The sequence below is a fragment of the Hemibagrus wyckioides genome, linkage group LG01 (assembly GCF_019097595.1).
Source record: "Hemibagrus wyckioides isolate EC202008001 linkage group LG01, SWU_Hwy_1.0, whole genome shotgun sequence".
Classification (NCBI taxonomy): Eukaryota; Metazoa; Chordata; class Actinopteri; order Siluriformes; family Bagridae; genus Hemibagrus; species Hemibagrus wyckioides.
Genome location: NC_080710.1, coordinates 14,605,664 through 14,631,286, shown reverse-complemented (window position 1 = coordinate 14,631,286; position 25,623 = coordinate 14,605,664). Strand labels below are relative to the sequence as shown.

At 39.7% G+C, this 25,623-nt stretch overlaps 4 protein-coding genes across 6 annotated transcripts in view; 2 read left to right on the top strand and 2 right to left on the bottom strand.

Moving 5' to 3' along the window:
- Nucleotides 1–500: 500 nt before the first annotated feature.
- Nucleotides 501–3,476, top strand: mc2r (melanocortin 2 receptor). Its single transcript, XM_058390283.1, has 2 exons — nucleotides 501–639; nucleotides 2,130–3,476. The coding sequence occupies exon 2, from the start codon at nucleotides 2,201–2,203 to the stop codon at nucleotides 3,140–3,142; it is 942 nt and encodes a 313-aa protein (XP_058246266.1). The 5' UTR covers nucleotides 501–639; nucleotides 2,130–2,200; the 3' UTR covers nucleotides 3,143–3,476.
- A 12-nt stretch (nucleotides 3,477–3,488) lies between these two features.
- mc5rb (melanocortin 5b receptor) lies at nucleotides 3,489–8,890 on the bottom strand. The gene is made up of 2 exons (XM_058390271.1): nucleotides 8,788–8,890; nucleotides 3,489–6,864 (listed from the first exon to the last, which is right to left on the bottom strand). Exon 2 carries the CDS (start codon nucleotides 6,770–6,772, stop codon nucleotides 5,789–5,791), a length of 984 nt encoding a protein of 327 aa, XP_058246254.1. The 5' UTR covers nucleotides 6,773–6,864; nucleotides 8,788–8,890; the 3' UTR covers nucleotides 3,489–5,788.
- Nucleotides 8,891–11,191: 2,301 nt separating this feature from the next.
- fam210ab (family with sequence similarity 210 member Ab) lies at nucleotides 11,192–18,911 on the top strand. Of its 2 annotated transcripts, none has more exons than XM_058399194.1 (4): nucleotides 11,192–11,311; nucleotides 14,727–15,145; nucleotides 16,353–16,464; nucleotides 16,549–18,911. In XM_058399194.1, the coding sequence occupies exons 1-4, from the start codon at nucleotides 11,207–11,209 to the stop codon at nucleotides 16,879–16,881; spliced, it is 969 nt and encodes a 322-aa protein (XP_058255177.1). In that variant the 5' UTR covers nucleotides 11,192–11,206; the 3' UTR covers nucleotides 16,882–18,911. The 2 variants fall into 2 exon arrangements, with proteins under 2 accessions (XP_058255177.1, XP_058255188.1); XM_058399205.1 differs by lacking the exon at nucleotides 11,192–11,311 and adding an exon at nucleotides 13,396–14,291.
- A 5,024-nt stretch (nucleotides 18,912–23,935) lies between these two features.
- Nucleotides 23,936–25,623, bottom strand: part of ldlrad4b (low density lipoprotein receptor class A domain containing 4b) — a 68,705-nt gene continuing 67,017 nt past the window's right edge. For both annotated transcript variants that reach the window (XM_058399217.1, XM_058399226.1), the window contains one exon: nucleotides 23,936–24,644. In XM_058399217.1, coding sequence (XP_058255200.1) covers nucleotides 24,111–24,644 — 534 coding nt within the window. In that variant the 3' untranslated portion in view covers nucleotides 23,936–24,110. The remainder of the gene's footprint in view (nucleotides 24,645–25,623) is intronic.

Below are 25,623 nucleotides of genomic sequence, written 5' to 3'. Positions count from 1 at the left end.
CCGATCCAACAGATGAGCTACTGTTGCTCAAATTGCTGAAGAAGTGAATGCTGGTTCTGATAGAAAGGTGTTAGAATACACAGTGCATGACGGGTCAGGGTTGTTTTAGCAGCAAAAGGGGAACCAACATAATATTAGGCAGGTGGTCATAATGCTATGCCTGATCGGTGTATATATATATATACATTCACACATATTATGTTTATCTAATCATGTATTATACCCAGTGTAGTGTATGCAACGGTGACCAGTGGACTAAAAGACTTCCCAGATTATAGTAAATCATAATAAAGATGCAGGAGAATCAGAATATAAAAGCAGACTGAGGCAGAATTTAACAAAAAAATAAGAATTTTTCATTATTATTTATATTATATTGCCTGCTGGGTAAATGACCTTGTGGTGTCTGTTATTTGAGGCTAAAGAAACAGACATAAAGAATGTACAGAGCTTTAACTCAAGGGCAGAAAAACACACAAAATGTCCTTCCCATCATTCCCACAAAGAAAATATGCAGCACCATCGAGCAGTTGCATAGAGTAATACTGTGATACTGCGTGTAACAGACCTCATACACTAAGAGAACCACCATTTTGTAGTGCTAATCATACTAAAAGTGCTTGCAGAAAAAGAAAAAAGGTAAGCCATAATACTTTGACATGATTTATATTTAGAGTCACATTTCCTTGCTTTTCAAACTGTTTTGTATGCTAGTGTAATATTTCCACTGTTTACTGTTTAGCTGATGGCCTTAATGTTTAATTTTATTATTTCTTTGAGAGATGATGCAATAATGTAGTGTATATGTTTTTTTTTTATCAATTTGGCATACTTTTTGCCATAATAACTAAGTAGGCTGTACTAACAAGGGTATATTAAGAGATCTGACAACAACTGACAAATAGATCATCATATAGATTGGTCCACTAGATCAATAAGGAAGCTTAAATGTCAGTAAAGTTTTCTCTCACAGCAGGAAAAATTAATTTAATTATCCTATGTCTTTGTCTAAACAAAGGCAAATGTATGGCATTTCTGAACTCTGTATCTGTTTTTATCCATAAAATAATAATTACTTATTTAATTAATCACATTAACAGTAGAAAATTAATGTTTTTGCCTGTTTTGAAAACAGTCTGTAGGTCTTTATTCTAGTGCTTTATGTTTTCAGGATTTTTCCTGAACTCAGTGCATAATTGATTTGATTCAGTCTGTCCATAATTTGCTATCAAGTGTTTCATCTTGTTACCATCGTAACCTAAGGATTCTTTTTGAGAAGAATGGTTCGGTGAATGCAATGCAAAGCCACGTCAGATTGCTAAACCATTTTGTCAAACTATACATGAAATTCTCAGCAAGGTTCATTAGATACTCAACTCTGCTCCCAACAGATGTGGTGCTGCATCAGTATACATCACAATACTGCGTTGTAATTAACGTCACTGAATCTTTTCTTTATATCATTCATTCTTATCTGAAAGTGGCTTTCACATCAACTCACTCTCACCTTGGCAGACTGATAGCTTTTTCATACATTAATTAATTCATATATTCTTCAGTAACCACTTCATCCTGGTCAGTGCTGAAGTGTGTCTGGAGACGTATTATAATAATAAAAAAAATTAAAAATAATTAAAAAATTAAAAAATTAAATAATAATAATAATAATAATTTCGGATATTTGAACATGAAATTTGTAAGCTGTTCTTTATTTTCCTATTCTAAGTAATAGAAAAAAATGCCTGCACATGTAACGTGATTATTGGGTGCAAACTTCAACTTAAATAACCTAAAACCATAAAAGCCAACTCAGAGAAGTGACAAATTACTAGCAGAATCATTTTCCTGTATTCTTTAATCATTCCACCTGCGTGGGTTTCAACTGTAGGTGGAAGTTAAAGCAAAGCTTGTGCTATCTTTTTGCGTTATGCTTGATAGTTTTTGTAATTGTTGTAACTAAATAAAATTATAAATAGGACTATGTCGTAAATTAATGAGTGTTCTACGTAAAAAATAGAGTGGTTTTCTTAAGAAGTGTCCTCTTGTATATTATTCATCCCTATACAATAAACAGTATAATAAATCAGTGTAATAGACTGCAAAAAATGATAAGTTATTACTTCTTTCAGAGTGTTGAGGATACTTATCAGAGGAAGGATAATCATCACAAACCAGCCCCTTGCCTTTTAACCCAGTCATCATGACTAACAATACTACTGCTCTGGCCAGAGAGCACACAGACTGTCGTGAAGTTCAGATTCCCATCGAGATCTTCCTCATCATTGGTGTTGTGAGCCTGAGTGAAAACCTTCTGGTTGTGGTGGCGGTGATTCGCAATAAAAACCTGCACTCTCCCATGTATTGCTTCATCTGCAGCCTGGCAGCTTTTAACACCATCTCCAGCCTCTCCAAAACCTGGGAGAACATCATGCTGGTTTTTAGAGACACTGGCCATCTGAACTCTCAGGGACCATCTGAGCTCAGGATAGACAATGTGATGGACACTCTGCTCTGCATGTCATTTCAAGGCTCCATCTTTAGTTTCCTTGCAATTGCTGTGGATCGTTACATTACCATATTCCACACCTTACGGTACCACACACTCATGACCATGCAGCGCACGGTGTCCATCCTGATCACAATCTGGACCCTGTGTGGCTTCAGCAGTGCTCTCATGATCGCGTTCTTTGAGGCTGCAGTGGTGATGATCTTCTTCATTGTGCTCTTCTTAGCAGCCCTGTTCCTCACTCTCCTGCTCTATGTGCATATGTTCTTGCTAGCACAGTATCATTCAGGCAGGATCGCATCCATGCCAGGAGCCACTGGGCACCGCAGAAAGCGTGGCCTGAGAGGGGCACTCACACTTACCATTCTCTTTGGTGTCTTTGTGGTCTGCTGGGCTCCTTTTTTCCTCCACCTCCTGATTATTATGGTATGCCCCGAAAACCCATACTGTGAGTGTTATCGGTCTCTCTTCCAGCTGCATGTGGTGCTGATGATGAGTCATGCAGTTATCGATCCAGCTATTTATGCCTTCCGGAGCGCTGAGCTACGAAACACCTTCCGGAAAATGTTCTTCTGTTTAACAGAAGCTCAAAATTATGTCCACGGCACATGTGAATTTGTAATATCATTTGCATGACAAAGACCATAAGTGTTTCTCAGGAATCAGTAATAAATAATTAAGTCAGGCAGTCAGTTCATAGAATACTGGTTACGACATTTATTTTAATTTTCATGGTCAATTATTCATGTTTTCACTTTCATATATTCCTCTTTTACCAACTGGAAATAACAAAAATTTTCATAAGTGGTAATTTCAAATATAAACACAAAACATTGATTCTGCTGAACTTTATCACTACACACACATTGGACCAATTGCCTACAGAAAAAAAGACATGTAAATTTCATAATTAAACACGAGAATAATAAATAATCACATATAAGTCAATCAAGAAAATGATTTAAAATGTAAAATAATGTCTTCCTGTTCTTGCTTTGGATAACTATATATACTTAAATAATGACTGAGTCATTTTAAAGAATATTCATATATTTATATCACACTTTTTACTAGATTTTTTGGATCTATAGAATTAAACTTGAAGTTTTCTCATTACTGCAATATGGCAACAAATTACAATACAACATCTAACAAATGTACTGCATTATCGAACAATTATAGTATTATTATAATAAAGAAATGTAATAAAAAAAAAAAACTTTCATGCATGTTTCATTACTTACATTCAATTCTGACTGACAGTAAATTTTTGTCCATAATTATACATCAGCACCTTGTACTGTACATTCACTATACACAACACTAACACAATATACTATATATCACAATGTTACATCACAAAATCTACATCAGTTCCCACAGAACTAATGTTACACAACATTACTGGTAAAAGAAATGACTCCAGCAGATGAAAAAGTGTTTCAGGAAATAATGAAATACCTTTGGCTGTGTGTTTTACAGAGGCCACTAAAGAAAAAAACACACACACAAGGTAATCAAAATGAAGTAACTTTGAAAAAATAAAAAAGTAGTCCAGTCCAGTGGTGGTAAAAGTAACACAATCTGATACTCGAGTAAAAGTATAATTATTCAAATATTATTTTACTCTCATTAAAAGTTGAAGTACAACTTCAATCAGGATAATGTGTAAGTTATAAATCATTAAATCTACTAAAAGTTTGGAAGTGGAAGTACACAACATCATCTGCCTCAAATAATATGCTGTTTGCATTTCTTTCCCTGTGACATCTAACTAACCACATCTGCCTTATCACAGTTGTCACGATGCAGGTATACACTCAAATGCAGGTGTTCAGTGTTTTTATTAAACATGACAAAGCAAACAGAGAGGTAATCCAGAGAAAAGCTCAGGATTCAAACAAGGGGCAGGCGATGTACAATCAACATTAACTGGGGCAGGCAAGTGAAAAACAAGAAAACCAGAAACTAGATCAAAACCAGAAGAGCAATCAGCCAAAAAGGCTTGGCCGACTGGTACAGATACACAGAACAAATACTTCACAAAAAGTCAGTGGAATGTGAGTGTTTATATACTTTGTGTGTGTGTGAGAGCGAGAGATAGAGAGAGAGAGAGAGAGAGAGAGAGAGAGAGAGAGAGTCCAGTTGTAGAGACTGTGAACGTGTGGTGTGTGGGTGTTGTGTTCCTCAGCAGCCATGTTTGCAGGCAGCACTGTGCTCTGGGAATTGTAGTTGGACTCTGATTCCAGTGTTGACATGACAAACATTAATAGTTAGCAGTCACAACACAAACTACTTTGATAAAAGTGTGCGTAACAACAGATCATGGATTTTAAGAAGTATTCGTTAGGAAGATTAGTTAGATTAGTTAGGAATTTAGATAAACACCTAGAAAGTCTTCAATGCTAGAAAGTAAGTAAACAGATGTGTGATTACAGAAAAAACTAGTCAAACATATTAGGGAAAAGAAACCAGGAAAAAAAGAAAACAAGCAATCAGAATGAATAGAAGCAATCAGGAAATCAATACAAAAGAAAACTAGGTTTTGCCATAGTTATATGTTCAGCAATCATTCTTTAACAGTTTTTGCGGTGTTGTAGGGTGCATAATACTGCTGAAAAAAAGCCACTGCCATTAGGGAATACTGCTGGAAAATGAAGGGTACCTGGTCTCTGCAAAAATGTTTCAGTAGGTGCTATGTGTCAAATTAAAATCCACATAAAGGCCAGGACCCAAGGTTTCACACTGCCTGCTTATTTTCATCCCATTGTGTATCCTGGTGCCATTTCTTCTACAGGAAAATGACACACTTCCAGCCATCCACATGATGTAAAAGAAATTGTGATTCATCAGACCAGACTACCTTCTTTCGTTGCTCTAAGGTCCAGCACTGATGCTCACTGGCCATTGTAGCCACTTTGAGCAGTGGACATCCTGGCACCAGTTCACTTAGTGTCCTTCTTTGGACCACTAATCACTGCAACTATTGTAATTGATGTCTTATTTCTGTAAAAAAAAAAGTGTCTCTCCCTACCTTTTTAAATACACAAGAAAAATCTAACTATTGGTATTGGGATTCTAGTCTTGAATAGAAAAGAAAATCAGTGGTGGGCCTCTGAGTTCTGAGGCATTTTTCTTAGCAGCATGATATGGAAAACCAATGCAGTTCTAAAGTTTCTGTACGATTAACAATTATGTGATGAATGTTGTGCAGTCCTGTTTTCTTTTTTATTTGTCTTTGTCTGAGCTGCATGATGATGGAGGCAAAGTTGAGGGTTCTATTCAGTATTTGCTGGACAAGCTACAGATGTTGCGAAGGTTGTAGCAGCAGATGATCTCCTTAAAGGTCTGCCTCATCTCCTGGCTCCTCAACGCATAGATCAGAGGATCGATCACAGAGTTGCACATGATAAGAATCAGGTACATGTTGAAGTGGGACATGAAGCAGATGCAGTACAGGTTCTTTGGACAGGAGATCATAAGGATGAGGTGAAGAAAGAACGGCACCCAGCACACAATGAAGATACCCAAAAGGATGGTAAGAGTGAGGGCTCCTTTCAAGCTGGCCCGCTGCTGGATGGAGGCATTGGAACCGGCCAGCGATGCCATGCGTCTCACGTGGGATCGAGCCAGCATGAACATGTGGCTGTAGAGAGATGCCATTAAGAGCAGCATGGCCAAGAACATAGCCACCAGACAAACCACTACTGGTGTTGTGTCAGAGTAAACAATGAAGACAATCCCACAGCCAGTGCAGAAGCTCCAAATGCCACCAATGATCATACGTGCTCGCTTCACAGTCATGATGCTGTGGTAACGCAGTGCATAAAATATGGAGATATAGCGGTCCACAGCAATAGCTAACAGACTGCACATGGAAGCTACCACAGAAATGCAAATGAGAGAATCGAATACGTTATCAATCTGACGAATGAAGTGATCTTCTACAACTAACCTCCTGTTAGCCAGGAGATGGATCACTATAGTCTCCCATGCATTAGAAACACTTACTAACATATCTGCCAAAGCCAGACTGCAGATGAAAAAGTACATAGGAGAGTGAAGGTTCTTGTTCTTGACTATGGCAACAATAACAAGAATGTTCTCCAACAGACTTAGCAGGCCCAGAGTGAGGAAAAACTCAGGGGCGATGTGGACCTGCTCGCAATTTCCTGACACTCCTGGTGACCAGTTCAACTCCTCGCTGTGGTTGATGGGTGTGAAAGAGGAGTTTGGAATAAGTGAAGGCCAAAGTGATGTGTTCATTTTGTGGCTGAGGTTCTATCACTGCTAAAAAGAAGTACATTAAACTAAGTGTCTGTCGGTGAATGGACTCATCATGCCAGATTCTTGTATACCTGTTTAAAAAAAGAAAAAAGAAAAGAAAAAAAGACATTATCAAAAAAATTGTTGCTATTATCTGCAATGCTGATAGTGTAAAAAAAAACGAAGAAAATTACACTAGTTCCAGTGGACATGCCTTTTTTTTTTTATTTAATTGCCATAGCTGGTAGTATTGCTGCCTCACAACTTCAGGGACCCTGGTTTGATCCTGTGCTCAGGTTGCTGTACATGTAGAGCAGGTGTCCTCTGAGTGCCCAGGTCTCTTCCTTGGCTAAGATAAATTGCCCTTAGATGTGAATGAATGTGTGTATGGTGCACTGCAATGGTCTTGCATGCCATCTATGGTGGGTTCATGCCTCACATCCTGATCCACTGCAACCTTGACCAGGATGAACAAGTTACAGAAAGTGATTGAGTGAGAAATACATTTATAAATGAACTATTAAAATAGAGCAATGATATACAGTATACGCTCACTGTCCACTTTATTAGGCCTGCATTATAACACCTGTTCATGCAGTTCTCTAATCAGCCATCTGATACAAAAATCGTGCACCTGCAATGTTAATGTTCACATCAAATATCAGAATAAAAAAAGGTGTGTTTGTGGCATGGATGTTGGTATCAGATGGGCTGTTTTGAGAAAATGTTGATCTCTTGCGATTTTCACAAACAACAGTCTCTATAGGTACCTCAAATAATCATTCTTTACATCCGCGATGAGCAGAAAATCATCTCAGCATATACAACACATGAAACCTTAGAGTGGATGGGCTACAACAGCAAAAGGCTTATTGGCTGATAAGGTAACTGTATGAATGTGCAGGTATACAGATGTTTCTAATTAAATGGACATTTAGTGTATGTTTCCTTACTTCATGGCCTAGAAATAGTCACCATTTTACACAGACTAGATCGTTTGAGGTTGACACACAAGTGTAAAGAGGAAAACGCTAGAATGAAATTCCACACACAGACGAGCATTGTATCAAACAGAGTTATTTAGTTAACCTCTTCAGAGGTTAAGCATAAAATCAAAAAAGGGGAACAAGAAGGTTACGTCTTCCACATTAAGCACACTGTGACAGACAAGCCAAGGCTAAATCAGATCTAAAGGTTTCAGCAGGTATCAGGCTGCCAGTGACTTTCAGTCTGGTATTTGATATAATGTAAGCAAGATGTTTGATTACTAACATATGTCAATGTTTATTATCATAAAACACCAAAAAAACACCAATCACACTGCTGGGGGACATGGGGCTGCCCAGTGTGTAATGGAAATGTGTGAAAGCTTCCTGCCTTGTGGTTCCTTTGTAATTTCCTGTATGAACTCAGTCATCAATTGGAAAAGTGTGAAAAGGTGTATCATTAAATCCTAAGATTATGCCATGTTATCATTTGTCATTTTTAACCTAGGTGACTGGATATACAGTGTGTGGGGCGAAGCAGTCCAACTTACCAATCACACAAAAGGTCACTTTTACATAATGAAGTCCAAGTGAAGCAAAATGCGTTGGTCACTGGAATGAAAAAGGCCATCCTAAGTTTGTCCATTATGTTTCCGCTCTTTTTCTTTTCACCACAGTGAACACCCGTGACTCATCCTGGATCCCGATATCAAGCCATACTAATTCCCTGCCTGCTGGGAGCCTGATTCCAGCTTAATGGCTGCTTCCTTTTGAATTACAAACAAACATTTTTCTTCTTTTCTGCTCCACTAAATTGCATGACAATTACTGCTTTTTAGAATTGGCTTCATTGATCGTTGCACAGTGTATCTCCAACCTCATGCTGTAAATGCACCTGTTACACCAGTGTGTACAAATAAAAATCTGGAAGCTCCATTTTTACCTCACCAAAGGAGTTTAAAGCTATCAAAACCCTGTAGCTTTCATTTTAAACAGGAAAAAAACAGACAAAGAACATGACAGTCTCACCTTGCAGTCATTCGCTATAGGATACCCACAACTTGCACATGTAGCATCTTCTGTGGTCTGTGCATCAGGAGAAGAAATGAAGGAGTGTTGAGTCCAGTGTGTGTACACACTCTCTCTCTCTCTCTCTCTCTCTCTTTCTCTTTCTCTCTCGCTACATGACGCTGCTCCTCCTCCTCACACAGCACACAGCTTTGTTCTTACATTCCTAAACATTTCTCGTTTATTATTGTACAGTTGACACGAACAAGCAACAAGAATACATTTAAATGTATCACATTAAAATCCCAGGATTTGTTCCTGGCTCAAAATTTACATTGCTTACCATTGTAGCTACAGTACAGTAGCACCAAACAATTCATACAAAAATGCCTACATATTATCCAGTAATATGTTAAACACTGACTCACATCTTTCTTGAAATAAATATATTGCTGGTCTGAATGCCTGTTCCCCCAATTTCATACACACAGTGTATAAATATCAACTGCATAAGTGAAGTACAGCTGTACTATTTAATGAAACAGAGCCATAAACTAACATCAAATGCTAGATAAAAGATTATGAAACAGAAGGTGCTTTAATTTAGCTTTATGTAGTGACGTGGCCAGGAAATACACCATTATGACCACCTGACTAATATTGTGTTGGTCCGCCTTTTGCTGCCTAAGCAGCCCTGATTTGTCGAGGTGTGGACTCCACTAGATCACAGAAGGTGTGTTGTAGTATCTGGCACCAAGATGTTAGCAGCAGATCCTTTAAGGCTTGTAAGTTGCTAAGTGGGGCCCATGGAGTCCACTAACAGGACCTAAATGTCTTACAGGACTTAAAGGATACTTTTGATAGATAATGACCACTGCAGACCGGGAACACCCCACAAGAGCTGCAGTTTTGGAGATGCTAGCCATCACAATTTGGCCCTTGTCAGACTCGCTCAAATCCTTACGCTTGCCAATTTTTCCTGCTTCTAACACATCAACTTTGAGGACAAAATGTTCACTTGCTGCCTAATATATCCCACCCACTAACAGGTGTCATGATGAGGAGATAATCAGTGTTATTCACTTCACCTGTCAGTGCTCATAATTTTATGCCTGATCGGTGTATATCACACCTAAAGTCTTAAAGGTTGCAATGTAAGATTGATAATAAACTAATCTGGGTGTGCTATGAACTGCGTGTGCAGGTAGTGTCTATGCTGCAAGTGTTTTAAAGAGAATAAGTGCATAGGCTCAAATAATGTCACATGAAAGGTAATGGGAGATGGTAAAAGAACTTGATAGGTTCCCAAGCCTGGTCTTGAATACCCTCTATCCTACAGATCTGTTTGATGTTTTTCCTGCTCCTAACACACCTGATTTAACTACTTAGCTAATTAAAAGGCCTTGCTGAGCTAAAGTACATCTGAAACCCTCATTATTTTAAGATACTAAAAAATAATTTTGAAAACATGATTATAAAAAAGGTTTATTTTGTCTTGCACAAATGGGGCATATGTAATACCTGCCTGTCAATCATAATCATTTACATATGCAACTGTCTCTAGAGACATGTCCCCATCACTATTTTATACCCAGTTTTATCCACAAAGGTATGTAAAAAATCTTTATCTTTAACCATGGTTGTTGGTGCCATATAGGCTGGTTTAGGAATTTGAGAAACTGCAGAAAATTTTCTTTCACAGCAGTTTGTAGAGTTTACATAGAATGGTGTGAAAACACCTTGTTGACAAGAGGTCTGAAAAAAAATGGCCAGATTGGTTCGAGATGCCTGGAAGTATAATGTAAATATTCACTCTTCAACCACAGTGAGCAGAAAGGCATCTGAGCATGCACAAAACATCAAAATGTGTAAAAATACCATGAGATCAGCAGTGTCTGAAATCAGCCCATGTGGCAGCGAAAACCATGCCATGGTTACAGTCACAGAGATCACACTTTCTACCTTCTGATGGTTGATGTAATGTATTTGAGAGGAGACTGTGAGTCAGGCCAAAACTGGGACATCTGCCTTTAGATGCACTTGAATGTAATATGGAGTTGTCCCGCCCTTTGCACCTATAACAGCTTCAACTCTTCTGGGAAGGCTTTCCAGAAGGTTTAGGAGTGTGTTTATAGGAAATTTTGACCATTACTCTAGAAGCACATTTGTGAGGTCAGGCACTGATGTTGAAGGAGAAGGGGTCACCCCCAAACTGTTCCCACAAAGTTGGGAGCATGAAATTGTCCAAAATGTCTTATGCTGGTATGCTGAAGCATTAAGAGTTCCTTTCACTGGAACTAAGGGGCCAAGCTCAACCCCTGAAAACACAACAACGATTTGGAGGGGTGTCCCAAAACGTTTGGCAATGTAGTGGATGTAAACAAACCGCGTTAACCGGGAAAGACTTCATTTCCCATGAAGCTTTGCGCGGGTGAAGTCCATGTGCAGCAGTGTGGACAGTGTGTGCCTGCATGGCAGACAGGAGCATGGCGCGGCGCGTGCATTCGAAGACACGTTATTAACTCCGAGTCAACACGAGTTCAGTGTAAGCTTCTCTCCTCACATTTAAACATGATTTTTATTCTTTACAATATTCCAGCATGTTTTTTCGTTATTTAGCTAGCAGATTAGCTTAGCTATATTTAAATGCACAGTAATGTAGAGCTCCCTGTCTGCGTGCATGCGTGTGGCCTGTCCTCTGTCCTGACTGTCCTCTCTCTCTCTCTCTCTCTCTCTCTCTCTCTCTCTCTCTCTCTCTCTTATGTGTGTCATCACCTATATTTTAATATTCTGTACAATAATTCGCTGAGTTCAACTCTGATTTCAGTCTGTTGACTTGTTGAGTGATTGCGATCCAACTCGGAAGTAAAAGGACATATTGAATTGTTATGAATGTTTATTAGGCCTCAGATGTGCGTAGTTACACAGGAATATAACAGTAATCCGTGTCAGATGAGAACAGAGCTGTGTCTCGAGCTTGCGACTCTTCAGCTTATTTATTTGGGCCATGCTGTTTACTGTGTGTGAAGCCACGCCCCCTGGTCTGAAGGTGAAGGCTACCGACTGCAAGAACTTTTTTTTTTAAATGTCATATTGTGTCTTCTCTAAAACAGCTCACACACACATATAGACTTTCAGGTACTAACAGGAGCTAAAATCAGCTTGAGATCATGTGTTTAAATGTGTTCAGGGTTTGTCCAAAATAACACAAATGAAAGTGGATCAACTAGCATTACAACACTTGATTTTCCTGTTTTGTCACCTGCTTTCACATCAACAGTGATTAAACAAATAATATGCTAATGGCTGATTTTTGTATACCTTAATCATTTATTTAAAATAAAAAAAATAAAGAACGGGACTTATTGGATAAGCAGAATTTCTGATGCTCAGTCAGACGTGTCAGGTAGCACATCTTCCATTTCAGAAAGCTAGGAGCCCCAGTGCTTACAGAAACACTCGCCCGAGTGTGAACGCTGTCTGCAATGATGTGATACAAGGGTACTATAACTAGCTAATATCAAACTTCTCAATTCAATCAGTCGATTGTTACTCTCTTTTTGCTCTCTTTTTTTCTCTTTTTGCTAGCCGAATCTCTTGCCAGTTACCACTTAGAGTGGAGTTTCTGAGAAACATCAAAAACTGTGATTCTAGCCCTGAATTGTGATTCTAGTTCTGAATAAATGATATAGCTAACTTGTTTTTTCAGTGCATTTTTGTTCACCAGTCACCAGCAGCTAATTATCATCAGTTTATTTTTGAACACTTTACATCATCTGTCTTTTCCACACGTTTTTGCCGTAACTCTATTTGCTCTCTCTCCACTGTTCTTCGCTGGTCATGGACATGCAAAACTGATAGCCCAAAAAGTCTGGGCACTGGAGGAACATTTTTCTTCTGCTTTTCAGCTTTTTTTGGCCAGGGAAAGGTCACTGTGGCATGGACACATTTCTAATTTGTATTGTTTGCAGTATACCTTTTTTAATCAGAGCCTGGAACAGCCATTACCCACTCGATAATCCTCTTTTCCCTCTCCTAAACATTGCTATATATTTAATTAGTTGGGCTGGTTCTGTACATCATACATACACTTTTCTGGCATTTTGGCAGATGCTCTTATCCAGAGTGACTTACAGTTCATGTCATTTTATACAGCTGAGCAATTGAGGGTTAAGGGCCTTGCTAAAGGGCCCGGTAGTGTCACCTTGGTGGACCTGGGAGACGAACTGGCAACCTTCTGAGCAGTAGTCCAACACCTTAACCACTGAGTTACCACATCCCCACCCCAATTTCCCCCCTTTTTTTTGCCATTGTCTATGTTTGCCAATATTAATTCTATTTCATTCTAATTATTTGTTTTAAAACAAGATATTAGTGTCAGCAGACTATTTTAAATCTAGTCCAAAAACACCACCCAAGGACTTACTTTTTCCATTTGCAACCTTCGCCCCAAACTATCCAGATTTAGCATAAAAACTATGCCCCTGGCAACCCTGTCTACATGTAGGAAAGGAAACTTGTAAAAAAAAATGTGAGAGGAAAATTATAGCCACAAGGAAAATTTCTGCAAGAACTCAGGGTTGTGGTACGAAGGTTTACTTTACTGAGGCCTCTCATCTACTTTGCATTTATTATTAGTGCTGCTACAGATTTTGAAATTTGCATGAACTATATAGATGATCTTCTTCTCATTCATGTGTGCAGTAATGTTACAGTATCTTCAGTACATCTGAATAACCTGGATATTTGAGTCCCAATCAGTAAAATGGCACATAATCCAGATGAATGCAGTACCATGGCAGATATTTGACATGGTCTGTTTGGACAGCAGATAACGTCTCTATGATGTAACAGGAGTGCTAGGAGTGAAAAAAGTGACCACAAGAATGTAATTTCTTGAAAGGCAGGAGACAACAATACCTAATGGATATTCATCATCTACTTATCAACACGCACTGACAATTTTCTCAGTGACCATGTGCCATTTATATCGGGAGTCTTCATTTCCTCCTACTTAATTCTGATACTAGCTGCCCCCCAGAGGTCACCTCAGAGGTCATTCAGTCAAAGCAAGAGCGTAATCAAATACAGAGCCCTAAAATAAGCATTGAGATTTAATATGAATCTTAAATACAGATACACTGTACTGTTAAATGTAGATACAGTGTACAGTCCGGCCAAATGTATGTGTACACCTGATCATCACACTCTGTGCTTCTTTCCCAAACAGTTTGGAAGCACACCACTGTAAAGGATGTAGTGAACTGTTAACATTTGCCTTCACTGGAACTAAGAAATTTGTGCCTCTGTGCATAAAATGAAGTCCATGAAGACATAGTTTGCTGAGGTTGGTGTGGAAAAACCTTTTGAGCCCTGACCTCAACCCAACTGCACACTTGGGATAAACTGGAATGCAGACTGCACCGCAGGCCTCCTCACCCAACCTGACTAATGCTCTTGGGGCTGAATGAGCACAAATCCCCACAGCACTGCTCTAAAATCTAATGGAAAGCATTTTATTAAAGGTATTAAAGCAGCAAACGAAACTTGGAATATAATGTTCAACAAGCACATATGGATAGCCACACATGGGTGTCCACATACTTTTGGCCCTATAGTTTAAAGAGATTCTTTTTCTTTTACCTTTTATATGGTGTTATGGGATTTGTGTGTCTTTATATATTGTACCTTTTTTGTCACTTTATAATCTAAATAGATTTGCAAAATGCAGATCAGTTTTGTTAACATGAGTGCTGAATGAAGTCCAAATATCGTGATTAATTCTAACTATCACTCTTGTGATGTCAGGTCACCCACACTGATGTGGAAGTATTTCAGTAGAAATGAAAAACACACACACCTTGACCTCATTCATACCGTTTATTCATTATTATACAGGAGGCACACATTAGCTGAGGGAATAGTGATGTGATACTGAAGCTCTGTTTTCTTCACTCTAGGCTGTAAGAGGTTGGGACTTTGAGGAACAGATGATGCAGCGTGTGCTGTGTCCTGCAGCTGTCCCGCTGCGCTCTGTGTGCCAAGACTTCAACATGAGGGACCTAAGTGTCGGCACACAGATCCTTCATATAAAGCGCTTTACTGTACGCTGCTTCAGCTCCTCCTGCATCACCAGGAACTCAGAATCCCACAAGACACGTGCTGAGGTTCAAACAGCTGCACAGAGGAAGGAGAGAAGCCAGGGAGAGACGGGAGCCTCACCCCAGAGCAACACAGACCTCGATCCACTGCAGGACAAGTCCATTGGCCTCTATCAGAGGTTTAAGAAGACCTTTAAACAGTATGGCAAAGTGATGGTGCCGGTGCATCTCGTCACTTCCACTGTATGGTTTGGGACGTTTTATTATGCTGCCATGAAGTAAGTGTGTGTCTGTTCTCTCTAATGTTAACACTTGCTATTTTTTTTTTTACTTTCTAGCTATTTAACCAACTTAACATAGTACTTGTTAATTTATGCAGAAATGCTTTAGTGATGTAATGTCTCAGATCTGATTGGTCAGATCACAGCTCTACACGTCATACTGCATTCATTTTAATACATTACGCTTGTTTCTTTAGTGACAGCTTACACAGGGATTTGTATTGCCGACTCATCACATAAACTAATTTTAAAGATTTTCTGTAAAGAGATGTTTATTCAAGTGTCAGCAGCAAGAACCATAGATATAGTTTTGTCTTATTATTTCCAAGGGATGGGAAAATGGCTGTTAAAGGAATAACTGCTTATAGAAAGAAAAACAGGACTAACTAACAGGATTAACTTATTTTCTGGAGGCTTCACCATATTTACACTTACATTTCTGGCATATGTACAAAAGTGCTTTAAAGTCTCTATCAATGAATACATTAACACTGGTTCAATAGGTGATTGCGGAAGAGGTAGGTCTTCAGTCGTCGTTGGAAGACAGTCAGTGACTCGGCTGTACGGACATGTAGGGGAAGTTCATCACCACCACCTTGGTGCCAGAACAGAGAAGAGTCTAGATGTAAACCTACATTAAATCTAAATTAGATTAAAAAAAAAAAGAGAGAAATAAAGCACTTGACACTACAGTCATGCTGCTGTCAGAAAAAAAAAGCAATTTCTGGGTGATAACAGAAACTTCACTTTATTAGCACTTTATTATTGCTGTTTCCTCTGATACAATTTTACAGAAGTGAAAACGGCGTTTTCAAATTTATCCGCTTTGGAGAATGTTTTCAAAAAGATGACTAAAAACGACGTCTCGGCGTGGACGGAAGACCAAAATGGATAGAAAAATACGTGTTTTTAAATGCAAACGTATTATTGTGGATGTCGCCAAAAATAATATTGTTGTTGAAAATGTTCCTTGGTAATGATGTGCTGCGTTTAAAGCCCAGTTGTAAAGCAATTTTCCTGGAAGTCTCTCAGCAATTCTCATTCAAACACTTCCCTGTCATCTGGAGTGCAAACAAATACAAGACTCACTGTTATCAGCATGTCTTCACTTTAATTATAATTCCACTTTAAATAACTCTCCATAAAAAATTGTATTGTTACAAAAACATTTCTGCATTGCCGTTTTGTTTGTTTTTTTTGTCAGAGGTGTGAACTTGGTGCCGTTTCTGGAGTACATTGGCTTGCCGGACAGGCTGGTGGGCATTCTGCGAGACTCTCAGGGTGGATATGCTCTAACAGCCTACGCAATGTATAAGGTATCAACTGCACTGATTTAATGCATTAAACATGCAGCAAGGCAACTGTCAAAATTTCACTGATAAGCTTTATGTCCTGAACAGCTCGCTACGCCAGCCAGGTATACGGTGACGCTTGGCGGCACGTCTCTCTCAGTGCAGTATCTCCGCAAACACGGCTACTTCTCCACACCTCCTCCGGTTACAGAGTATCTACAGGACAAAATGGAAGAGACCAGAGAGAGAATCTCTGAGAAGATGGAGGAGACAAAAGAGCGATTTTCAGAGAAAATGGAGGAAACTAAAGAGCTCCTGTCAGAACGCATGGAAGAGACTAAAGAGCGTCTCGCTGAAAAAATGGAGGAGACGAAAGACAAGCTGGCTGAGAAACTGCAGGAGACCAAAGACAAAGTGGCTTTACGGAAGAAAACGGATTAACAGTAAAACTCGCAGGGTTGTTAAAATGCTACAGTCATTTCTAAACGGTATAAATGTGTTACGCTGCATCTCCAACATCCTGTATTAGCACAGATTGATTTGATCCACAGGACCTGAATCCTCATTTATTTTTAACTTTGTTCACTGAGACCTAGAAACCTGAACATGTAACTGAACAAGGCTGATTTCTGCTTCTGCGTTTATGCTCATAAATGTGCTTTTATGAGGACAGAGAAAAGAGGTTCATCAGAAAAAGCATATTAACCTGAAAATCCTCGCGAGCAGACAAAAAAAAAAAAAAACGGAATATAGAGGGAAAACCTGCTCATGTAATAAGCAGCACCTCCATTTCTTTTAACCAACCAAAGAGACTACATTCACTCATTCTCAGTTTCTTTTGGCTCACAAGCTCGAGGCTCATGAATTCACAGACCAGAATTTATCAAGCTGTACTTTTCCTTGTCATTTTTTATATTTCTTTTACCTTTAGTATGTATCTATCAGTGGGGCACGGTAGCTTGATGGTTAGCAGGTTTGCCTCATACCTCCTGGGGTTTGGGGGTTTGATTCCTGCCTCTGCCACGTGTAGAGTTTGCATGGTCTCCCTGTGCCTCAGGGGTTTCCTCCCGCAGTCCGAAGACATACAGTGAAGGCTGATTGGTGTTTCTAAATTGTCTGTGAATGTGTGTGCAATTGTGTCTTGTGATAGATGGGCATCCTGTCCAAGGTATCACACACACCCTGTGCCCCAAGTCTCCTGGGATAGACCCAGTAAGATAAACGGTGTAGAAGAATCTTTCACATGACAAGTTCAGGTACATATCTGGACCTTTTTAGACAGCCCACCTTATTCTAAAGGCTGATTAAAGGTACACCACACATCATTCCCAGGTTAATCATATGTACTAAAGGTATTGAAAGATGTCCCTGTGACAAGAAAAAGTAGTTCGGTGAGGGTGTAGTTATTTGACACAAACTGATTCATAATCACTATTATAACATGTGTACTTGAACTTGTGTGGATTTTATTTGTTTTTGGTCTGACCACTGCTTTATCTGAATAAACAGGAAGATACTGTCTTCATTGTAAAACCTAAATGGCTACTGAGTAGACGTTGACACGTATGTAGACTTAGAATTCAGAGTAGTGCACAGGGTTTGGGTTGAAACTTGATCCAGACTGGAACTAAAGCAAAATAAGACACTCCAGAGGAGTGAGATTCTAAAGCACTTGTTTGGCTCATGGTTCAAACTACAAAACGGTGAACTGACAAGGAATAATTGGGAAATGGTGAAGACGAGAGATTTCAGTGTAATATTCCTTACAAATCATCCTCAAGTGCATTGGAAGCATACAAACCCTTCATTTCATCCAGCACTTTTCTTCTGCTGTGGCACATGTGAACTCCTCGCTGTATTAGGAAACCCCTCAGCGGGTGTGCAGACAGCCTTGTTTACACCGTATTTTAATCCCGCTCACTTTGTGAAGCCACCTTTCCCTCAGCCCCAGCTTCTTTCATCCCGCTGTTCAAAGGCAGTTTGTTTACGTCTTCCCCATTTATAAGGCAACACGGTGCGTCTACACGGCGGCTCAGAAAAAAAGAAATAAAACGCTTCCATGCGAGCAAAGTAGAACAGGTGCGCTTTATGCGAAAAGGGTTTAGTAGCAGCCGTGTTTAAAACCGAACCTCCCGGGTCTCACTTTCTGTATCGAATGTAATATCACGATGGCACAACTGATGTTTCAAGCTTGAAATAGCAATAATCGTTCTGCAAAAGTTGAATTTAGTCCAAGAAATGATGTGTGAATATATTTCTGCTCAAAGAGCAAATCACAATATTTAATGATTAGTTAAATGTTTGTAATAGAGGTGTGTGTAGAAGCAAGTATAAGGGAATCATCTAAAGCCATAAGTGTGTTTGCTTTATCTGTATAATAAATCAAGGTTTTCACTATTTTATGATCGAGCACACTGATCGTGTTGGGAAAAATGACTAACCCCAGTCTTCGAATAAACTCCTTTTGTTCATCTGTGTCAGAGTTGAATTCAGTGGTGGTGGGTTCAGTGAACAGAGCACTGAGTGGAGTATTCCTTCTCATTGTTAAAGGCAATAAAAGGACGGACACAGCTGTATTTTTTTACGTTTTAATGGTTTGGCTGTAGTTTGACCACAGCAGTACAAGCATAAAATCTTTGACTACAACAGCATTTAGAGCAACGTTTTTTGACTATTTTGAACTTTTTTTTTTTTTTTCTGAAAAAGTATTGCAATAACAGACCTTAGGCCTAGAACCTAGTACATCACAATTGCTTAAATAAAAAGAGGCAAAAATACACATATTTAACGTGTATATAAACATACGCATGTACGTGTATGCAGAAATACAAGTACACACTTATGCGTACACACACAAAATGCTGGGGTACAAGTTTTGTAAATAAAAACTAAAATGATACAAAGTCCATGATGGAAGCAGTCCAGTATTGACCAATAATGCTGAAAAGCTACGGTTAGCGGTGGTGTGTACAAGCATCTGATGCTTCGAGGAAAACAAATCCGTTTCAGTCGGCGCACGTAAGGGTTACAAGCCTTCTGTGGTTTTTACATCATACCACAAAACCTCTCAAGGCTACCTGCCATGGAGCACTGGAGAAATGAAATGGCGTTGCTATGTACATCATCTTCAGTTCCGTTGATGTGGACGTGCTCAACAGTTAGAGTGGACACCCCAGCAGTACTCATGATTAAAAATAATAATAATAATAAAAAAAAAAATTATCCCCATTTTGTTCCGACATACCACGTACACAGAATGTGTGAAATAAATAAGTAAGAAATAAGAATGGTAGAAGTGTCAGTGTAGTCGCTGTCTGTGGATAGATTATTAAAAGGCTGGAAGCATAGCGTTGCGTGGGAATTTAAGACTGGCTATTATGTGGTTACAAAGTACCTCAAAATAATATAGAGTATATGCAATTTCTAAACAAAGGCTGGACAGTGATTGATGGGTTTTTTTTACGCAGTACAGACATACCGACATTCCCAGAAGCAACAGGGAGCTCTGTGCTGTCCTGCTCTGAGGATTTCTGTACGTTTGAGAAGCTGCTCCTTTTCTCGTCTGTGTGCAGGGTAAAACATGTCCGTGTCCTAAACCACCGGTTCAACCATGGGAATGTAGGGACTCGATTGATTTGATTATATTACATTCTAGTTTTGTCGTGTTGGTGCTGCAGACGTTTACATGTATATCTTCTACGTCGGCAGTGAAGTGTCACTTTCTGATTTGATCTGATTAAGAGCTTTCTCTGGCTGCCAGGTGATTGGATGGAACAGACTCCATTTTGTAAACATGATTAAAAACAATGTTTGCTAGCTAGTTCAACGCCTCCATCGGGGTGTGAGTGAAAAGGTTTGTGGTAAATATGAAAATGTTCCAGAAAAAATGTACACGGTGGTGCACTGGTGTTCCAATTCTACCATTAAAACTGCAAGTTATACAAGTTATGTTATTTGGGGTAGGATTTAAAAAAAAATAAAAATAAAAATTATAATCTATTTTTAAGCAACTCTTGTCCTAGAACAACTGCCATTCATACTGTTAATATTGTTATTATCCATAAGAAAAATAAGTAGTACTTTGTAATCATTCTGTAATTCGTAAGTATTGTTTGCAAACCTCCATGTTTACAAAAAAAAGACAAAAGCACATTTCGACTGTAGGCATTTACAAACCTGATACCACTGTGTTAAATTTTTATACCATCTATACATTATATTACACTATTAACAATATCTTTTGTGGTTTCTACCCATTGGGTAGGATATGTGTGCATAACATATTCAAGTTATTTACAGCACCTTACAAAAGAAAAACAAAAAAAAAAGAAAAGAGAAACAGTTAAACAGAAAAAGAAAACACAGACGGACAGACCAGAGAAATAAAAAGCACCGCTGGAAGTGAGGCACACCAAAGGTGGGAGCTTAAAGAGTGCAAGTGGGTTCCTACGTCTGCTCAAAACGTGAACATTAGGCACCGTGTTAGCTCACATCATACGCACATGCAAAAACGCCTCATTCCACGGACAACAAAAAAAACGAGCACTTGTTTGTAGCGAGGACAACAACCGAACAAAGCAAGGCAGGAAAAGCAGGTGGAGATGGTGAAATGATGGTTGTTAGATGGGGCAAGGGTCGAGCCAACAAGCGTGGGCCAGACTGCAATCGATTGGCGAAAGCAGCAGCGGCAGTAGCAGCAGCGGCGATAGCAGCAGCATTAAACAGCACAGATGAAGGATAAGCTCCGAGAGCTCTTTGGAAGAGTAAATGAAGGGAGAAAATTGACCAGAACGCATTCAAGCATCTCAGTCGGCACCAAACAAAAAGAAACGTCGGTGAGTCTTCCTGCAAGTGCTGGCACTACTTGCTGAGTCCATCTCAACCTATTGGAGATAAAAATAAGAACATGGTGCGGGGGGGGGTAGCTGGCAGAAGCCCTTACTAAATGCTGGCATTGCAGTAGAAAAGGTTAAGTTTTGTGGTCTTTTGTGGAGGTTCAGGTCTCCAGGTACAGATTAAAACCTAGATTGGAAGTAAAATAGACCGAACCATGTTTACTCATTTGATCCTTGGCTAGTTTTAATTTGTGCCCAAAATACCTCCTGGTTAATGAAGTGTGCAGACAGTGGCTCTGTTCATTATGTAAATGCTTAACAGAAATCCTTCACGTCCTTCCCAACACTGATCAGACCTAGTCCTGGACTAAAACGCACACACAACAGAGATTCCGAGAAAACTAGTGTATGTACATCCTCAATATCTGATCAGGGAACCAGCCCTGAACATGCATGCTGGATAAGCTGGCTTTCTAAACACACACACACACACCACACTTGAGGACACTGTTTAGTCTGGGTCTGGGTTTAGTCAGTGTCCACTATAACATCTCATTGTCTTTCAAGTGTACTTCTAGGCAGTTAAGGCTTGAGGTCAAGAGCCAGATTGAGAAACCAGGCTTCATAATCTAGCTGGACAAACTAGCCTACAGGTCACATCGTCTTCATGAATAAACTTTCACACACACGCATGCACACACAGTACAGGACAGCCAAACACACCAATTTAAGGGGCAGTGATCCTCAAAATCTACTGATAAGGTAGAACAAAAGGGCAGTTGATAAGCATGTGTCAAGTGAAACATAATTGAAGTTTGTCCATGTTCAGTGCCCTGGATGAACAACAAAATAGAGCTAAAAAAGGTGACTCTCAGTCTTACATTAAAGGGATGTTTTACGCACTACAAGGCAAAAGTTCCTTTGGGTCCTGGTCAAAATTCAACATCTAAGAGCTCAGAGCGTTTGACTGGTTAACTAACCCCCATTTTGTCTACGCTAACCAACAGCCTGCACGCGTCCAATCTCTCACACCACGTCAGTGCTGACCACTAATCCGTTCTGACAAGTGTAATAGAGAACAGCAAAGTTTGCTCAGATTGTAAACTTCTACAGGTTAAATGTAGCACCATGGTTTGGATCTGTTCGCCAAATTCCCACAATGTTATGGATTGAAAATAAGAACATGATTGTATATTAAAGAGAAGAGTGCAGCTTTATGCGATGGAACTGAGAGCTAGTAATCTTAGGCATCGTAAACTGCTTGGGTTTGGGTCTTTTTATGCCATGTGGCCAAAATCTAACATGAAGACCTGCCCTAACACAGACCGAAGCAGGAGTTCATCTCAAATCACTATTTTCACCTGAAACACAGGACAAACCATTCGCTTAAATACCGGCACATCTGAGAATCAAGCAAGAAGGGACAAGCAGAAAAGGCAACCTAATCAGAGGAAGGCTGGGTTAATGAGATATTACAGTGAACAACCCTTACTTTAGCCCTTAGCTTCACCGATCTGAAATTTGATTATCCTACCTATCCTAGGAAACTGAGACAACACAGCAGTACGGGCTATGCTTGTATGTTTGTTTGTTTTTGCTCACTCTGGTTACTATGGCACCATCCATCACAATAAAGTACAGATGGGGTTCTGTGGCGAGAAAAGGGACCAAAAGTGAAAGAGTGCACGAATGGGCAGCATTAGCCGTTTCAAGTAAGGAAAAGCTAAGAGAAGCTTCCGTCCATGCTGAACACCTCATGTCCGTAAACCGTTCTGATGAGAAATAAATGCCGTTTTGGTTTTTGTCACGGGCCAAGTGCAACATGTATAAAGGATTACAACAGCCTTGATTGCAGTTCATAAATCAATAGCTTTAAGAGCACGCACGACACACCCCGCTCACATGACACCTTTCCCTCATCGTCTCTTTTTGTGAGGTTTAAGCCTATTAGAGAGAAAATAAATGATGTCAACACTGCTCCAGGAGGAAAGAGTCTTTCAGACTGTTAGATGCTTAAAAAAAAAAAAGAGTCTACACTCATAACAAAAAAAGTAATTACTTTATAACTGTATAACATTTCTGCTTGTAAAGTGACACTATTAAGTGAAAGTAACATTCTGCTATCATCCATCTGACCTCAAGAGGTGTCAAAGAGTCTGAAAGACTGTGAGGAGGTCTAAGAGCTGGGAAGGAGGATTTTTAGGCTGGATATAAGTAACTCTTGTGCAGAAGTAAGGAGAAAATACCCTACTGCTTCTACAGATCACCAACTTTGGAGTTTCCTTAACAACAAAGACCGTGCACTGCATCTCCCACTCCTCTTTTCCACAATAAAGATAGTGCAACTTTTGTGTGTTTTGATTTCGATGCATGATTGCGAGTGTTGACCCTCACGCCAGCCCCCACACAAATACCTTGGCACTAGGATTTGGATTTTTGTTTCAATTACTTTTTAAATTCTTATCTGTGCACAGATCATGGTTGTGGAAAACCTATCCTCAACTCCCAAGTCCCTAAACTTGTGAATGTGTTGGTGTTTAGTAGAGCACATGACCAAAAAGGAAGGGGGAAAAACAATGTGCTAATATCATCTTCTCCCATTTGAATGTAATACACAAGTACAAAATAGCGCTACAAAGCTTTGCTGTGTCTTTTTATGAGAGAGACAGTCAATAAAATGTTATTTTGTAAGCTTTGCTCCGCTTGGTTCCTTCTTGTAATGTGGCTTTGCTTTTGTAGTGAAGACAGACGCATTTTATGTTGTGCATGGGAGTGTCCAGAGAGTGACCACACCCCTTTGTAGCCTGTAAAAGGAGAGGGTATGGAGAGCTGACCTTACACCAGCTCCCCTCTCTGCATGTCCTTGGCTTTGCTCAGAACTATTGTGCTTTCCGTGCTGCCCTGGCGCGTCCTGGCACCGGGCACAGTTGGCACGGAGGAGGACTGGTTATTGCTGTGCTGGTGAAGGTAAAACGCCGTGCCTGGGTAGTGGCCCATGACCTCGCTGTAGGCGGGTGGAGGACCCTCCGTGCGTCCGTGGGCACTCCAGTTGGCGGCACTGATGCCTGTGTTGGTGCTAGGTGGGCACGGGCCATGGCTGTCCATCAGGTCACTGTCGAAGACTGTGCGGTTGGGCGGCGCTCGCACTGACTCGCGGTTCAGCTCGAGCTGTTGCTCAGGGTTGCGCAGCTGCAGTGGGCACGGGCCCTGGTACGGTGGCGGCTCCTCTCCATCCGAAAGTGCGATGGTAGGTGGCAGGTCGATGTGCTGCTGCAGGAGAGGGTAGGTAGGCTGAAAACGGCTAAAGCGATCTCGCTGCAGGAATGAGGGAGTGCTGAAGCGCTCACGAGGATGAGGGGCGTACACCACCTGCAGCAAGAGAATGAAAGGAATAAAGGTTCAGAGTCTGCAATCATAGTTTTAGCAGAAATATAAAACACAAAGCTGCACAAAGAGAAAAAAAAATGTGACGGAACAGAATAAATTAACGCACAAAACACATATAACAAAGAAATTTATTAAAGCCCAAACATATTCCTAGACCATATTCACACTGTTACTACATCTAACAACAAACATATACCTTATGGTGTGTCCTCTGCCACAAAGTGTGTACACTCTAAAAGCCTGTCAGCTAAATCAAGATGAAAATCACTCTTTTAAATGTCCATTTTCCTATAAACTATTTCTGTTTATTGCATTTTTCACAAATGTGATTGATCTGTGCTCTGGGAAGGACTGCTCCCCCTACTCCTGACCCTCTTCTCTCCTAAAACGTCCACTAATCCCCCACTCTGGGCTTGACTGTGGGGCCTGTGTGAAAAGCTTGTCCACTCAACATTGTACAGACATAAGGAAATAAAGAAATAAAGCAAGCTTCAATAAATAACTTAAGTAATTGTTATTCAATTAACTAAACAGTAAATGATGATAAATATATCAAGTGTCATATGATTTATTTTCCATTTAGCCTGAATAATAAACTTTGGGTAGCTAGAGCCAAACAAGAAAATAATTTAGCTAAACAGTTTTCCTCAAAAAAAACCCCCAAAAAAACCCCCATACAAACTAATTGAATAAACAGTGCTTAAGCCTACACTGTAACCAGGGAAATCTTGAGACCAATCTCTTAAATTGAAAGAAGTGTAATACCCAGGGCCTTTAACTGTGTAGAATTTAATTTCAGAACAATTAAGTCCTTTAAAGATCCAAAGACACAGTGTTCTTGTTTGCATCAGTTATTAAGTGTCTTAAGCAAAAAGGCACAAAAATGAGTAAACAGTGCAACGAATGTTGATTCTGGAAGTGGGACTCTCAAAGTGTGAAAAAGCTGTACATCTGATTTACA

Bases quoted from the DNA above. Each gene is read 5' to 3' on its own strand.
- mc2r (XM_058390283.1), top strand. From the start codon at position 2,201: ATGACTAACAATACTACTGCTCTGGCCAGAGAGCACACAGACTGTCGT.
- mc5rb (XM_058390271.1), bottom strand. From the start codon at position 6,772: ATGAACACATCACTTTGGCCTTCACTTATTCCAAACTCCTCTTTCACA.
- fam210ab (XM_058399194.1), top strand. From the start codon at position 11,207: ATGTGCAGCAGTGTGGACAGTGTGTGCCTGCATGGCAGACAGGAGCAT. The intron at 15,146-16,352 runs GTAAGTGTGTGT...TTTTTTTGTCAG, and splicing joins TTTTATTATGCTGCCATGAA to AGGTGTGAACTTGGTGCCGT. The intron at 16,465-16,548 runs GTATCAACTGCA...TGTCCTGAACAG, and splicing joins CAGCCTACGCAATGTATAAG to CTCGCTACGCCAGCCAGGTA.